The sequence below is a fragment of the Montipora capricornis genome, chromosome 3 (assembly GCF_036669925.1).
Source record: "Montipora capricornis isolate CH-2021 chromosome 3, ASM3666992v2, whole genome shotgun sequence".
Classification (NCBI taxonomy): Eukaryota; Metazoa; Cnidaria; class Anthozoa; order Scleractinia; family Acroporidae; genus Montipora; species Montipora capricornis.
The window spans coordinates 38,572,374-38,588,519 of record NC_090885.1 but is presented as its reverse complement, the minus strand read 5'-3'; the positions used below and the strand labels follow the sequence as shown (position 1 = coordinate 38,588,519).

Genomic DNA, 16,146 nt, shown 5'->3' with positions numbered 1-16,146 from the left:
GCACCTGAAGAAGGCTGGTTTGGCCAGTCGAAATATAGTACACTAAAATCAAATCAGGGGGAAGACGTAAAATATGTAACAGTAGGACGTTATTATGAAGGAGAAATTGGAAAACGTTTGGTCCGCATCAGTGGGGAAATATTTGCAAAGAGGAAATGGGAATCACCAAAACGTGGGTGGCGACTGGCGAATGTGGATCAAGGCGAGAGGGAACTGTTCGGATCGCCCGAGCCTTCTCAGAATTCCCTCCCCTCATCCGCAAGGAAACAGGCCGCACATTATTAAATACTCGGCTCGAAACGCATTGAGGCTGGTTTATCATTGAGATACACAGACGACAACAAATACTGAGCTTAACTTCGCGTTTAAAAATGTTTTCCGTGATCGGTCCACGTTGAATTTCAAGTTTAATGATGGGGAAATCATCAAAGGTTAATTTCGATAATTCCGATATCTGTATTTGTGACTCTAAGGATGCGTGCATGATTAAATGGTCACTCAATCAGGAATTGTTATCTCTGCCATTTTAATATTGTTTCATTGCATACAACACATGTGAACACTATGTAAATTTGAGGGAGAAACTCATTTTACTGCGTCTGCCTTCTCTAAATGTTGCCAACATTGTAGGATTTGATCTCAGCTTTTGAATCATTTCGAACTTGATCACGGCTTAGCTTCGTCGAGCTATGGTGAGCAACATTAGGCCTGACACCTTTCTGAACGGCATCTCTGCTTGGCATCCTCCATTTCACTTTACGCACCCGAAGGTTGTCGTTGCGGCAGTGACACTTAAATCCAGCCACTTTCCATTTACAGCCATGCTTTCCCCATTTCTTGTCTGAGTTTGCGTATGGAATATGCTTGGGGACCCCGTTGTCTTGTTTCTCTTCCTTGTAGCGAACGCAAGTTTTACCGTAGCAGGCGCACTTGATTCCCACTCTGTAGTGACAATCGTTATTGTTGTGGCACCCCTCTGAAGCCAAAGAGCACTCAAATTCAGGGGAACCCTTGGTCGAATCTCTGGTGTAGTCGAATTTTTGCAGCTGTACATTACCACTTTCTGTAGGTGAACAGCCATAATTCAAGTAACCAAGGTAGTAATACTGCAGGTTTACAGCTCTGATGTAGTTGTCTGATCCTGTCTCGAAGCGGCTTTGTAGAATGTCCCAAATTGGTCTGAAACTGTGCTCCACAGCGGAGTCTGACTCGTCAGCTTCATTCATCAACTTCTCAATCAGTTCTTCCGTCCTCTGTTTGAACAGCGCGTTACGGGTTTCTTTGGTCCCTCCGCGGACGATGAGTTTGTCTACCGTGTTCATGTGGCTTGCACTTGATGCTTCACTTTGGCTGACATTTGCACACGCTTCAACGCCGACTTTGCCAACACTGGTAGGCCCTGCGAGTGAAACGCAGCTCTTCACCTGAAAGTCTCTCTGACTGTATGATTTGGAACTCTCCGCAAAGGATGTCTGCTTGATACTTGATCCACGCTTTACGGACGTTATAACATGGGAACCGAACGTCTCCAAGAAATTGTAGTATGGCTTCCAGGAGTTTGCGAGCCAAGGCTTGTCAAATGTTAAGGGAAGACCTTCGAATTCCTTCAGAAGACGCTTCGTTAGAGTGGAGACATCGATGTCATCCAAACAATCCTTCTTTACGAAGATCTTTTCCGTCAATGCTCGGACGTTTAGAGACATTCCACTTACTTCGTTGGTCTTTGAATCTTTCGTCTGGATAACGCTGCTTAGCGTGGCTCCAAGAGTGAATGTAGACTGCAGTGATGCGTCCAAACCAGCTTCAACGGCCGTCTTGGAGTAGAATGCTTTGGTGCTTGCGTAGTAGTCAAAATGACTGCCTGAATAGTGAAGCTCTGATCTTTTGAAGCAGCTGGAAGGCAATTCTTCGAACACGCTCGCCTCATGTTCCTGAAAGTCACTCAACAAGTTGACCTTTCGCAGATTGATCCCTTTTCCAAGCTCAAATGTGTCGCTATCATTGTTCGCTAAGACACCTTTCAATGTGGCTGACAGGCAGAGGAGGAGCAGTGTTTGCACGATCATGATTCACAGAATCTGTTTTTGGAAGCAGTGTCACCTAACCTACCGATAAAGGATCCATATTTAGCTTAGTATGACATATTTCAAAGCCAGCAACTTGATTTCAAGTCACCAATGGGTGGAAATAACTGAATCACAAGTGCGTGGACAGAAAAAAAAAACGGGTGGTTTGGTTGATTAAATATACCTCATTCACAAGGAATTATTGCGACAGCCATGTGAGATGAACGAAGAGAATAGCCTGATTGCTCACCCCAGCGATAAGGAACTTAAAATGCTTTTTTGTGCGACTGGACCCCAACCGGAATGGTCCAGTCTCTATGCTCTCATATCAGTATGGACGATTTGTCGGAAATGTTAGTGCAACCACTGTCAAGGGTTTAAGAGAGTCACTTCAGTCTGCCATTTGTTACTTAAATACGCCTCTGCTTAAGCTAGCCTTTAAGGCAGGCCTTCCATGATGGAATTTATTACCGGTTATGTGCTGAGGTGTTTCTTTTTCTCAAGAAAATGCATAGTTTGGGGAGAGACTTTGTTGTGCTCGGTTTTGTGTCCATCGAAGGACTTTCGTTCTCACTGAGAAATTAAAAAAGATGAGAAAAACTGTCCACATAGCTGAACTTTTTGATGTGACTAATAAAGGCAGCATTAGTGGCATGAAAATGCAAGTTGGGAATCGGTTTCATTTTGAAATAAAGGCCACATGCAGATTAAAGATTCGTTTTTGTGTTTTATTCTTGGTAAATCAATTCTTGCACTAAGGCCCTGTTTACAAGGAGGGAGGGTAACCCCACCTGTGAAATTTTGCTTGTAAACCCGTGCTATCTTTGACCCTCCTGCTAGGGAAACCCTAGCAGTGAGGCAGTAAGGTCACCCTACCTGCTTGTAGACAGGGCCTAAGTAAATCATTGATAACAAACCCGAGTTGGTTTTCCGAAAACTGCCGCAGATTTCTCAGTTTTAATTTTTTCTGTCTAGAATCAAGCCGTGATCTATGCCACGCTAGTATTTTGATAAATTACTGGATATGAAACATTACAATAAATACAGACTTAAATAAGCATAAACATAAAAGATCTTTTAGCACAACAAAGTCGAAGGGATGCATATCTGGGTAAAAACGTTAAAACTAATTGTAATGAGGCAGCTAATCTTAAGTGGGAATCAGGCAACGACGTATATTTTGTGGAATCATCGTACAATGTTGCCAGATACGAAGTGCGTGGAAGCTATTGTTTGTTAATTGTTATTGCTGTTAGACAACCCACAACAAATGCTTTCCATCTTAGCAGACAATCGTGTTAATCCGCCCCCAAACGGCGAAACAAACTGTAATATTTGAATTGAATGAAGTGAAAAAAAAAATCCCAGAAAAGTTTTTCTTCTCATTCTCCCTCGATTGTAATAATGACGTTAGTCTATATAAAGACAATACCTCAAAAAGCAGAATTGATATCTCGTAGGTACATTGTTTTTTAATGGCCCTGTTTATCCACGCTCCTCAAATGCAATTAAGCCAATTACTTACGCTTTGAAAACAAAATTATAATCTATGGGTGGATTAAACTTCCACTGTTTTATCACTAACCTTGATGTTCCCTGGACTCCCTTTCTTGCTGGTATGTCCAGTGAGGCAGAAACTTAGTTATTAAATAGCATAGTCTTGTTAGGGACGTCTGAGCTTGCAGGTTCATATGCATGTAAGTCGCTGAAAATTTTCACGGATGTCACCTTTTACGCTATCCTTTTGTTGTCCTTTATTTGATCACTTACTGGTACTTGTCGAGAGAACTAAATTGAAGACGCAATGGCTTTGTAACACATTTTATGAGTTTATATCAAATTAGCCGGTTTTTTTTTCTTTTCTGGCCCAAGAAACTCTCCGCTTTTCATGTAATATTGCTTAAGTGAATTTTTTATTACAACAATATGATTCCTTTCAGAAAATCTCGTTCTTTAAAATCGCTTTTCTTATTTTTATGTTGACGCAAACATTTCTTCATGTACTATTATTTAGGTTTGTACCGGAAACCTAAGACGCTCGTTAAGTTTGCTTTTTAATACTCAAGTTAACAAAAGGTCTCCCGTTCAGTTGATCACGACTCGCATTAATGTCCATAAACCTTTTTTTTTTCTTTTTTTTTTTCATCTCTTTCGAATAAAAGTAGAAGTGAATTTCGTTATAAAAAAACTGCGATGAAATATTTTTAAACATAGTAAAAGCTAAATAGTAAAAAAAGAACGACGACGTTTCGACGCTATCCTAACGTCATTATCAAGTCAAAAAAGAAACAAAAATGGAACTTGATTATAAATACTAAAGGCACGATAGCTACAATAATACTACCTGCAAACAAAAAACCTATCACCGATGGAATGTGCTTGAGTATTTAAAGACATCAATGCGCTGTCTATTATTTTTATTCTCCAAATTCCATTCATGCTAAGCTTTTTTTTATCTTGTAGTGTTATATATTGTAGCAATTGTCTCTGTAGATGATTAACAGTTTAAGTGTTGTGTACCTAATGATCGATTCTTATGAATTTTCTACACGTTTTGACCAATCACGCTTCAGCGATCACAAAACAAAAGAAATGTTTGGAGTTGTTGGCTCAAAAGTTTGACCAGTCTAAAACTTCGTGCGTTTCCACTCGTGAGACTTGCTAATACCTTTGTCCTTCCCTAATTTGAAAACACTGCATTTTAGAATGTCTCTTCGGGCTTATGTGTCTATAACGTCGAAGATCTTGTTATCAGCAATTTTCGGGGTTTTGAATAAACGAGCCCTTGCCTCCTAGGTAGGGTTAACCAGGTATGCATGCACGATGAAGGGTTTTTCTTTTGTCGAAAGGAACTGGAGGACCTCAGGTTGAAAAGCGAAGCAATCTAGCAGGAATTTTGGCCGCTGTGTTGATATGCATTCTGCTGGTGATCGCTGCTGTATGCACTTTCATTTATCGGGGACAATTGATGCAGAAGTGGCGCACATTCAAGCAGAAAACACCGAGCAGGTATGTCGGATTTTGAAACTCCTTCAAATGTGCAATTGAGAAGGACAAGAACGAGACAGAGCAACCGTAGGTGTTCGTCCACCCCAAAACACCAATTGATACTACTGGCTTACAAATAGCTGGAGGGAGATAAATCACTTGAACCGAGGATTACTCTTAACAGTCATAGTTTGTGGTCAAAGTCAAACTTGAATCCGGGAGCTCCTCTTGCTACCTCGTTCGTTAGCTGATTTCTCAACTTCGGAACCTTTCAGCCCTAAGTCGCAAACGCTACTTCTATTCTTAGCCTCGCTCGCCATGGGTTGCCCCGTTCAGAGTGCCAAAGGCAAATATCGTTTATTTCAGTCGGAGTCGTACTGAGGAATTGACACGATAAATGGGCGAGGGAATACGCTAAGGAATTATTACTGTGGAAGCGAGCAATCACATTTTTCATAAAGAAAAATGGTACCTTTACCATATCATTACACAACGAGTCTGAGTCAAGGGCAATTTCTGTCGTTTATCAGTTGTTTTTTTTTTCTAGAGTCGAAGACAGTGAATCCCTTAGGTACGGTCGACTTAAGCTTTTTTTCTTTTCTGCGATGTAAGTCGAAAGCACGTTTCATGAAAATACCTCGACAACGTGCTGTTTTTGGTTGATAATACCCAACCTGAGATTGGCGTGAACTACACACCCACCCAACCCCAAGCTCTTATATGTCTATTATTCTTTTATACTTGATCCCTTTGACTTCTTTTTGTCTGGATCATTTTTTTAGTTACCGAGGTCTGTCCAGGGGCTCTCCTAAGCAACAAAGAGGGCAGAGTGGACCAGCCGCTCGCACTAGTCACGATGTGGAGGCCGCAAAATCGAGACCCAATATTTCGGGACCAATCCTTAACAATACAACGCGAAATCAGAAGGATGTTACTTTAAAACGCGGTGCCCTTGGTTCTAGTAAACCTTCAAGTGAACCTGCCAAACAAGATCAACCAGATGCACAGCCATTAGTAGCTTTCAAACCAACGCCAAACAAACCTGAAAAACCTGCTTCGGAAAAGGAGGAAAGTACTACAAAGTATTTGCCACCAAAACTGCGAAATCGAGAATGGCCTCCCAAAGATGACAAGAGAGCTTCTTTGAATCGCGTGTCTAGTCCAACAGGGATTAGTAATCATGTCAAACCTATTCGACCGAAAAGCCATGCGGGAATATTAGACAAACCCGCTGTTCCCCCTCTCCCGTCAGGGAGAGGGCCAGTCAAACCCGCTAAACCTTCACGACCTGAAAGCCTCGCGGGTGTGATTGACAAACGCGAACCTGCAAAGCCGTTGAAGCCGAAACGCCCAGAAAGTCACGCGGGAGTGATTGACAAACCGGTTGCTCCTTCTTGGAAAAAGAACGTATCACAAAGTTCTACGAGCAATAAAAAGCTGCAAGCCACAGATGCTGTTAATCCACCTAACATTCTCGGTAGGCCTCCATTGAGGGCTGTTGACTCTCGATTTCCCAAACAATCATCAGAGGAAAGGCCGGCCTCGCTGCCTCTTAACCCATCTGACTTGAAAAAAGCAGGACTTGCCTCAGGGAGCAAAAAACCTTCCTCTTTCTCTTCGGCTGATAACAAACCCAATAAGGTCGCTCTCAAGCCTCCTGGACCCATTCCTCCGCGACCTGGAGCAAAACCGACTTGATGATATCTCATTAGTGTACGACTCCATTCAACGCGCCGCCCAAATCACTACAATTGCAACTTAATTCTATTCTACACATCCGTTATGAAAAGTCCTGAAGGAGTTACTGTGTTCTTTGCGACTATCTTCATCATGTTGTCTGCCGAATATTGTTCGCTGAGGCGACACTTTGGATTGATTAAAAGACGAAGATAAAAAGGCGTATTGCATAGAAGCCTGGTACATACGTAGTGTCGAAGAAGCTCTCTGAAGGTGCTCCAGAGAAATATTTTAGGAAAACTTTCTCCCCCTAGATATAATGAAATTAAGTGAACTGTAAGTTAAATTGCTTTTAGAATTGACTAGAAATGCTCACTGAAACTTAGATGTAGCGGATATTGTCATTCTGGTATCCCTTACGCGTTAATCGTTATCTGTGATTGGACATTTGGGTGAGTAAAATTATAACTAATTAGTAAATTAAATATTAAACCAAGGAAGAACTCTTGGAGGAAACCTTTGAGAAGGATCAATCAGGTGATTTTTACAATTAGTCGTGGCAAAATTTGCTATCTGATATCGATTTACAGCGAATTCGATATTCTCACTCAATTAGTTATTCTGATTCTCTTCAACTGAAGATTGTTTATCCATAAAGCACTCAGAGGTAGTAAAAGTCGCTGCCGTTTCGTGGGTTAAAAAGCAGCCTTATAAGTGTCCTGTGAATCGATTGGCTAAAAATCCTCCCGGGTTGAAATGTTCTTGACGCTTACTCCGGAATCTTTCCCCTGTAAACTCAAAGATCTTCATTGAATTACTGACACTAATGTCACTGCAATGCTTCCTCTCCATGATATCAAATTCTCCGAGGAAGAGTGCATCTAAGTTTTTTCAATCATTAGGTTGTTGGCAGGAGTACGAATAAGAAACTATTTCAAAAAAAAAGGAAATTCAGGAATGGTAATAGTCTCCTTCGAAGCCGTTATTTGGGTCGTCACGCAACGCTCCTCCCCACTAACAGCTGCTCACGAGAGAGACACATTCCTTTCCCTTTGTTTTTGAGAACCAACAGAATGCTCGTTATTGTTATCGGGTACGCCAATCAAATTCCTCGTTATTTTTCTTCGCCATCGTTCGTTATTTAACGACTCTGGCGTCGCGTAAACAACCGAATAAAATTCTCTTTCAAGGAGATCTATTTCTCCCTTTGTACTCGCGTCGCTCAGACTTACGCAGGATATTCCTACCTGTCGTAAGCGTTCGGTTTGATCCTTAATGAGGAAAAGCAAAGGCGAAACAACAATCACAATGTGGCCAGACTCGCCAGTGAAGCCGTCAAATACCATAGGTAGAGCTTGAAAAATGACAGATTTTCCAAAGCCAGTATACGTCCTTTTTCTTCAGCACTGCAGATATAATCGCTTCTTTTTTATGCTTGTTTAACTCGCTAAACTTGAATTGTTCACACACTTTTGAAAAAGAAGATAGATCCGCCATGTTTGCTTTGAAGTAATGTAGACGGACTTGGACCAGGTTTCCAGAATATGGAAGCCTGTTTCTTACTGGTCAATTTTAGGGAAAGGAATGTGTCTCTCTCGTGAGCAGCCGTTAGTGGAGAGGAGCGTTGCGTGACGACCCTAATAACGGCTGCGAAGAAGACTAAAATGGTAATGGCAGGAAAAAAGATAAAATACTGTAGTGTGGGTGACTCGGTCTGTCATATTTATTTCGCTCCGTCTATTGAAACTCTCGACAAATAAAGTTAGAAATGTGGACGCAAACTCTCTGAACAGTGAGAAAAGCCTCTCAAGAAGAGAAGGACAGATACAGATGCGCAATACATCGAAGCATTAAGTCTACAACCTATTTTACCTTCAAATGACACTGGATAACATTGCGAATTCCGCTTTCCGTGAATCTTCTATTACTTGTGTTACATGCGAACCTCGGCAGTTACAAGCTTTCCAATAACTGGTTCCGGGTTAACCCAATTTATTACTACGACTCACCAGTGCGAAGATTGTTTACATTACTCATTAACACGAAGAGAGATAACTTTGGATTTTTCAACAATATATCTCTTTAATCTATCCCAAAATCATTCAGATAGTCAAAACTTCATATTTATGACCCATTTTCTTCGCTCTTGTGTTCAGGTTCACGTGTTCACAAGTTTGTTTTTGCATCTCATAGATGTTAAGATTTGCAATTACAAACTCTGTTTTGACTGGCTCACTGTGTAAATAGTTCTTCCTGAAGTTAAAACAGATACGTTTCGATTTTGAGGAAACGAAACAAATTCGACCTCGCTGTTTTGAAATATGGCCCAGGAACTCATTTAATCGACACGAAAACATCTACTTCTAAATTAACTGCCTCGCTCTACTCAGCTTTGAAGGTATGGAACCAAATGTGCGCATGCGTTTCTGTAGAGGCTTTGCGGAATTTTTTTTTTTTTTTTGGCAAACGTCTTCGCTACTTGTAGTAATCGGCCAACAGCCTCTTCTGTGATGGCGCACGAGCTAAAGACAATTGCACGCGCAAATTTACCGTAAGGCTTATTCCATATCCGCCATCTTGAAAAAGGTGTCAGTTGTCTCGGGGATGTGAAATCAGTTCATTTATGAATGGGAGATCATTTACTGTCACCAGTCGATGACAAAAGTCGATTGTGTTTTCTATGCGTTGTATTTGCTTTTAATGCGTTTATACCTTAGACGTGTTTCTCGTTACTTTCCTTGCCATGTTTACGTAGACGCGGCTATTGTAAGATTACATGTAATTTCAGGTCATCTTTGATGATCATTTGCCTGACGAAAGCAATTATTAGTTAACTATTCCAGTTAGTTTTTCAATTATATAATTGTGTTCAACTCAACTCCCTAGGTATCTTGGGCTTCTAGCTCATGAAACGATTCCCTGCTAGCAGAGGTCTCTTTTCTTTTGCGTTCGCTGGGCTGACGAGTACGGGAAAAGAAACCCCTGCCATGGGTCGATACTCAATTTGATCCAAGCGCAGTCCACAATCTTGGTCGGCACTCTTCAAACTCTTCTGACTTTGTCACTAGAGCCTGCTGTGTCCCGTGCATTCCCTTACAGTAATTCAGCTGTTGTTAAGTAAGCCCACACAACATGAACGCCGTGCATGCTCAACACAGTGACTTTCGCCCATTGCAGAGGCCTCTCTTTCCGTGCTCGTTAGCCCAGCGAACGAAAAAAGAAAAGATACCTGCTAACACGGAAATGAAACGACTAAAGCGAAAAAAAATTTTTCTTACACATGGAATCGAACATTTAAATATTTATATCGCCGTTTGGTTCACAAAACCTCAGTGGTATAGAATTTTTTTTAATTTCTACGTTTTTTCTAAATATCTTTACTTTTTGTCGGCAAAATTCGATAAGGAAAAATGCAGCTCTAGTAAGCCACTTGGACCGTGGTGATTTAAAAAACTGAATGCTGAATAGTACTTTTTTGGTATTTACGGACGGTGCCTGCTAATTCAAATGTATTTTTGCCCCGATTTTTGATTATGCAGGAAAGGTTGATCTTAACAAGAGATTGAAATGCAAAAAGAAAATTGGGGGTAACCGGGGGTAACCACACATTTTTCAAAGATAATGCATGAACAATAGTTGTAAAAAGCTCTAAAATGCACAGCAATGTAAAGCGTTCTTTCTCAAATTGAAGCTTAATTATCTCTAAAGAAGCCATGGTTACCCCCAATTTTCTTTTTTGGATGACAAGAGTACTTACAAAGGTCTACTTTTCTGCATAGTTTTAAACCGCGCAAAAATATCCCTGTATTAGTAGGCATCAGCGATAGGAAACCCTAGTATCTGGAGAAACGCAGAACGTATGCGCAATAACAATAGTAGGCACCATCTTAAATTTGTGATGCTGCGAATAGGCAGTAGTTGGGATAGAAATAAAATGCGATCAAACACAACTTTAACATTGACTCTTATCTGAATCTGGCCCTTTATGTTGGGGATTCTCAAGTCTAAAAAAAGTACCTATAGATTACCTACATAGGAAAATGCCTCTTCGAGCAGTCGTCAAATACCTGGACGAACAGGCGTTGTCACAGTGAACAAACCTGTTCAGAAAGGTAGGTCACGCGTGAGCATGTCACAGTTTTGCATTTTCTCCGGAATGCTATTTTTCCCGAAACCTCGAACCTTCAGTTTGGTCATTGTGGCACACAGTGAACAAAATGGCGATTTTTTCAATGTCTTTACTTTAAATGGTGAAAGTAAAGAGTACCAACGATTTCGTTAAAAGGTTTGCTCGGCTAGATAGTGTGTACATAGTTAATAGAGGGGAATGGTTATGAAACCAGACAAATTTCTTTGTTGTATGTTTTTGTTCTCTTTTTTGGCCTTGACCGTGCACAAAACACAATAGTTGTTTTCTCCGTACTGAGGAACTAACCAATAGAAACGTGTTGCTTGCGTAATTCATGCATGGTGTATGAGCGCAAAACAAAAGATTGTGCACGGTCGTGGACTTTCCAACCTAAATCTTGGCATCTTTGTTTGCTCCTCTGATGTTTGCCGAGCTTCCAAATCATTTTCCTCTATTAACTATGCATGGTGTGTAAGCCTTGAATTTGTATGCTCCGCTTACACGAGCATGAAAGGTTTACAGAACATTTTTCCAAAATCTTGATCTCGACTACATGCAACACGCTTTCTAACCCAGCTATTTTTGTCAGCTTTTAACAGAGAAATGGTTGGGCCGCTATTACTGCCTTCATCGTTCAAATGTTTGAGGAATATATATACGTTAAATCAGCTTTTAACATCATGATCCCCAAACACTTTTAAATTTCTTGCCTGTTTGCCTTATTTCCAGTATGTATGTATCAAGAACCAATTTTGCAGCTATTTTTTGTCATGCAATGAATTAAACTGATTTCAGGGTTAGTAAAAAAATGAATGTAAGAAATAAGACAAATTTATTATAGCTCTCATATGGTACGCGCGCTGTGATTGACTAAATTAGCGGGTCTTATTCTACAGTATGTCCGCTGTACGGCCAGCTAATTTTGAAATTTTGATAAAACACTCTCTAGCAAGTTCAGTCGTTTATGTTACATAAACTAAAACCGTTTGTATCTTGCAAGCAACTATTTCAAAAAGCCAAGATTCGGATTTTGACACGGCAGTCTTTGTGGCAGTTGATCAATCCTCTTGACTTCAACTAGTTTCCTTACCCACGGGCCTGATTACCACAGAGATATGCACTGTAAATTATGAACCCTTGTTTCTCCCCCTTTAACTATGGCCCAGGAGCTCTTCGCGCTTGGGCTGTAAATCTCAGGGGGAAAAACGCGGGCCGTAATTTACAGAGTTTTCAAGCAAGCAACCGTGGACAATCTTCCTGTCGGTGTACGTTGGATCAGTGGGTTGATCTGATCGGCGTAATTACAAGTTGAGAAGCTAAATATTTTGAGCAAGAGCCGATACAACGTAGATTTGATTTTAGAGGTGTACTATGTTTCGGCTGGCCAAATCAGCTTTCTTCAGGTACAATTAGAGTTTACATTGGATTGCTTCTATGTAGATATATATAGTAAATGGATGTTGACGTAATAGTGGAAAAAATGTGATAAAATATGGTAGTTACAACAAATTTGAATTCAAATATTCAGAGCAACGGATTGACAAGAGGACAAAACAATACCTCATAGAACCTGACGTAAAACCAGGACGTTTTTACATCCTTCCAAGATTTAAGATTCAAGATTTCTTATTATTATTTTGCACTATTTCAGAAAATAAATAATGGACATAACAATTAAAAGAAAGAAGGAAACAGACTAATTATACTTGAGTGAGAAAAAGTGGAAAAGTGCGTAGTGGCCATAGTAGCAAATGCTTTCGAGATGGCCACTACCACAGGAATTAAATGAAAGGAAAACAAAAATATATACATAATGATATATGTATAGAAGTGAACTAGCAAAATAGGTAGTACAGATAAAAATTAAATTAATAGTAATAAATTAAGAAATTGACAAATTTAGATAAATATACAATATTATATACATCAATGAGTTGCATCCAAGGAGTCTTACATTAAATTAAGTTCAAACACAAAAAATAATATAAAAATAATAATACTAATAATAATAATAATAATAATAATCAGGAAGGAAGGGAATATAATAATCATATTCCCTTCCTTCCTAACTATCATTATTATATTTGGCTGTCAAGGAGGTAGCGCTTATACTGTTTAATAAAAAAAGGAAAAGGTAAAGTTTTAATATTATAAGGTATATTTTCCCAAATACTAGAAGCTGTTGGTGTAAATCTTGAAAGCCCATAATTGGTTTTGGACACAGGTCTGTATAAGTTGTCTCTTGAGGCATATCTAGTGTTATAGCTATGAATTCTGGATGCAGGTATTTTTTTTACTTAAAAAGGGAAATGCTTAAGTTTATAAATGTAAAAAAAATGTAAATGCTTTGTTTATAGTGGAAGTGCACTTAGCTATCGAGCTAGTTTACAGCCACCCCACTTTTAACAATGTGAAAGAAACAATTCAAAGTTGATAGAAACATTATTAAGAACCCCAACTGGCAGGAGGCAACCAGTAGATAACGGATGCCATCCTAATATTTAATACATTTTTAAGAGTATGAATTTCGAGTAGTTTATAGTAAATAGAAGCAGTTTCTCTTTGGGAAGCAAAAAATATGGACCGAATACACTTGTTTTGTTTTCTTTTTACAGTTTGAAGTCGAGTTTGGCTTGCAGTTCCCCAACAATGAATTGATCAAACCATATGAAACATAAGGGTAGATGAGGTTATAATAGAGTTGCCTAAGAGTACTAATAGAGACATAATAGCGAAGCTTGTTACTAAAATATGCCCAGATTCTTTGCTAATCGATTATTAACATGCTGTATTCCCATTTTAAAGTATCATCGATAAAAACTCCTAAATACTTAATATCACTTCTCTGTTGAATATCACAAGCTGTTACGTTAATAGATACCTTTTTCCTAGGTGATGCAATAATCATATACCGATAACTGGTCTTTTTAAAATACACAAGCCCGGTAACCCAGGACGCCCCATTGTTTCATCCAATAGTCATCCCACTGAACGCATATCCCATTTTGTTGACCACCATCTTCAACCTTTTGTCCACAAACTACCATCTTATGTTAGACACTAATAATTTTCTCAATAAACTCCTTACCATTGGCAAATAACCCTCTAATTCATTATTTGTAACACTGACGTCTCATCTTTATACACCAGTATTCCACATAATGAAGCTATTAATGCTTGTGATAATTTTCAGTTACATACTGATCCTCACAACACCATTCCTATTGGCACTATTTATGACCTCATCCGCATGATTCTCACCATGAATAACTTCACTTTTAATGATAGCCACTACCTTCAAATCCAGGGCACAGCTATGGGCACTAAAATGGCCCCCTCTTTTGCTAACCTTTTCCTTGGACATTTCGGAAAAAATTGCTCTAAGGAACGCCCCATTTCAACCCCATACTTGGTTGAGATACATCGACGACATTTTTATGACCTGGACTGAAAGTCCGGAGAACCTTAAAATGTTCTTCGATTATCTCAACAGCATTCACCCTACCATAAAATTCACCAGCTCACACTCTCCCACCAATGTTTTTTTTCTTGACGTTTATAACGTCTCACTAACTAGGGACGGAGCGGCATAAATACAGACCTGTACACGAAACCTACAGACAAACACCAACATTTACTTTATTCTAATTTGTTCTACCAACGAAACGTTCAAGATTCGCACTACTGAACTAACGACATACCTTCTGAAACGCCGTTACAAACGCGACTTTGTTACCAATCAAATACAACGCGCCGCAGAGATTCCCCACATACATATCCTACAACCTAACAGATAAACAAACCTGAACGCATACCTTTCATAACGACCTATATTCCATCACTTCCTTCCATCTTCAACGTAATAAAAAAACACTACAACCTTCTTCTCTCCTCTGACCGCTGCAAAAATGCTTTTCTATACCTACCTGTTGTGGCTTTCAGACTCTCCCCTAGCCTTCGCAACCTGCTAGTTACAGCTAAAACCAAATCCAAACCTACTACAGTCGCAGAACATTTCCTCTCCTCTCCCCACAAACCATTTCTAAGGACATGCTTTTCTACACCTACCTGTTGTGGCTTTCAGACTCTCCCCTAGCCTTCGCGACCTGCTAGTTACAGCTAAACTGTCCCCTAATGCAACCCTTTTTAATTCCACACTTCCTTCCGGTTCTTTTCGCTGTGGCAAAAACTGCGCTACCTGTCCTTACGTTTTCCATGGACCAACCAACTACACATTCTTCTCTACTGGCGAAACACGCTCCCGGCATAAATTCCCACATAACTTGCGAAACTAAAAACCTTATCTACATGATTCAATGCATGTAACAGATGCCATCTACAGTACATAGGAGAAACTGAACGACGTTTAAAAGACCGTTTTAATGAACACCGCCGCATTTTAGATAACGCTAAAACCAAATCCAAACCTACTACAGTCGCAGAACATTTCCTCTCCTCTCCCCACACACCATTTCTAAGGACATGCAATAAATTCTACCGAAAAAAATATTTTTCAACAGAGACTCGATCCGTAAGAACGGGGAGCCTTTTTTGATTTCAAAGGCAGGACAATTGATTCTAATGGTCTTAATATCCGCGAAGAAACGTATTAGATTTCAGTTTATTATTTGCAGTCACTTCCGTTACTTTTCCTTTACTCTTAATATTTGAATTCAAATTTGTTGTAACTACCATATTTTATCACATTTTTCCGGTACTACGCCAACATCCATTTACTATATATATGTACATAGAAACAATCCGATGTAAACTCTCATTGCACCTGAAGAAGGCTGGTTTGGCCAGTCGAAATATAGTACACTAAAATCAAATCAGGGGGAAGACGTAAAATATGTAACAGTAGGACGTTATTATGAAGGAGAAATTGGAAAACGTTTGGTCCGCATCAGTGGGGAAATATTTGCAAAGAGGAAATGGGAATCACCAAAACGTGGGTGGCGACTGGCGAATGTGGATCAAGGCGAGAGGGAACTGTTCGGATCGCCCGAGCCTTCTCAGAATTCCCTCCCCTCATCCGCAAGGAAACAGGCCGCACATTATTAAATACTCGGCTCGAAACGCATTGAGGCTGGTTTATCATTGAGATACACAGACGACAACAAATACTGAGCTTAACTTCGCGTTTAAAAATGTTTTCCGTGATCGGTCCAGGTTGAATTTCAAGTTTAATGATGGGGAAATCATCAAAGGTTAATTTCGATAATTCCGATTTCTGTATTTGCGACTCTAAGGATGCGTGCATGATTAAATGGTCACTCAATCAGG

At 39.8% G+C, this 16,146-nt stretch overlaps 2 protein-coding genes across 3 annotated transcripts; one reads left to right on the top strand and one right to left on the bottom strand.

Annotated features, from left to right (window-relative positions):
* Positions 1-507: 507 nt before the first annotated feature.
* On the bottom strand, positions 508-3,768 carry LOC138043090 (DELTA-alicitoxin-Pse2b-like). 2 transcript variants are annotated; one of them, XM_068889212.1, is made up of 2 exons: positions 3,652-3,768; positions 508-2,105 (listed from the first exon to the last, which is right to left on the bottom strand). In XM_068889212.1, exon 2 carries the CDS (start codon positions 2,064-2,066, stop codon positions 609-611), a length of 1,458 nt encoding a protein of 485 aa, XP_068745313.1. In that variant the 5' UTR covers positions 2,067-2,105; positions 3,652-3,768; the 3' UTR covers positions 508-608. The 2 variants fall into 2 exon arrangements, with proteins under 2 accessions (XP_068745313.1, XP_068745314.1); XM_068889213.1 differs by having other exon boundaries at positions 508-2,100; positions 3,652-3,748.
* Positions 3,616-7,223, top strand: LOC138041802 (neurofilament medium polypeptide-like). Its single transcript, XM_068887498.1, has 3 exons — positions 3,616-3,682; positions 4,916-5,075; positions 5,837-7,223. Exons 1-3 carry the CDS (start codon positions 3,616-3,618, stop codon positions 6,750-6,752), a joined length of 1,143 nt encoding a protein of 380 aa, XP_068743599.1. The 3' UTR covers positions 6,753-7,223.
* Positions 7,224-16,146: the final 8,923 nt, after the last annotated feature.

What these genes read in the sequence shown, in the direction of transcription:
- LOC138041802 (XM_068887498.1), top strand. Translation starts at nt 3,616, where the DNA reads ATGGGTGGATTAAACTTCCACTGTTTTATCACTAACCTTGATGTTCCC. An exon ending in CTGGACTCCCTTTCTTGCTG is followed by an intron (nt 3,683 to 4,915) that starts GTATGTCCAGTG and finishes TTTTGTCGAAAG; the next exon opens with GAACTGGAGGACCTCAGGTT. An exon ending in AAGCAGAAAACACCGAGCAG is followed by an intron (nt 5,076 to 5,836) that starts GTATGTCGGATT and finishes TCATTTTTTTAG; the next exon opens with TTACCGAGGTCTGTCCAGGG.
- LOC138043090 (XM_068889212.1), bottom strand. Translation starts at nt 2,066, where the DNA reads ATGATCGTGCAAACACTGCTCCTCCTCTGCCTGTCAGCCACATTGAAA.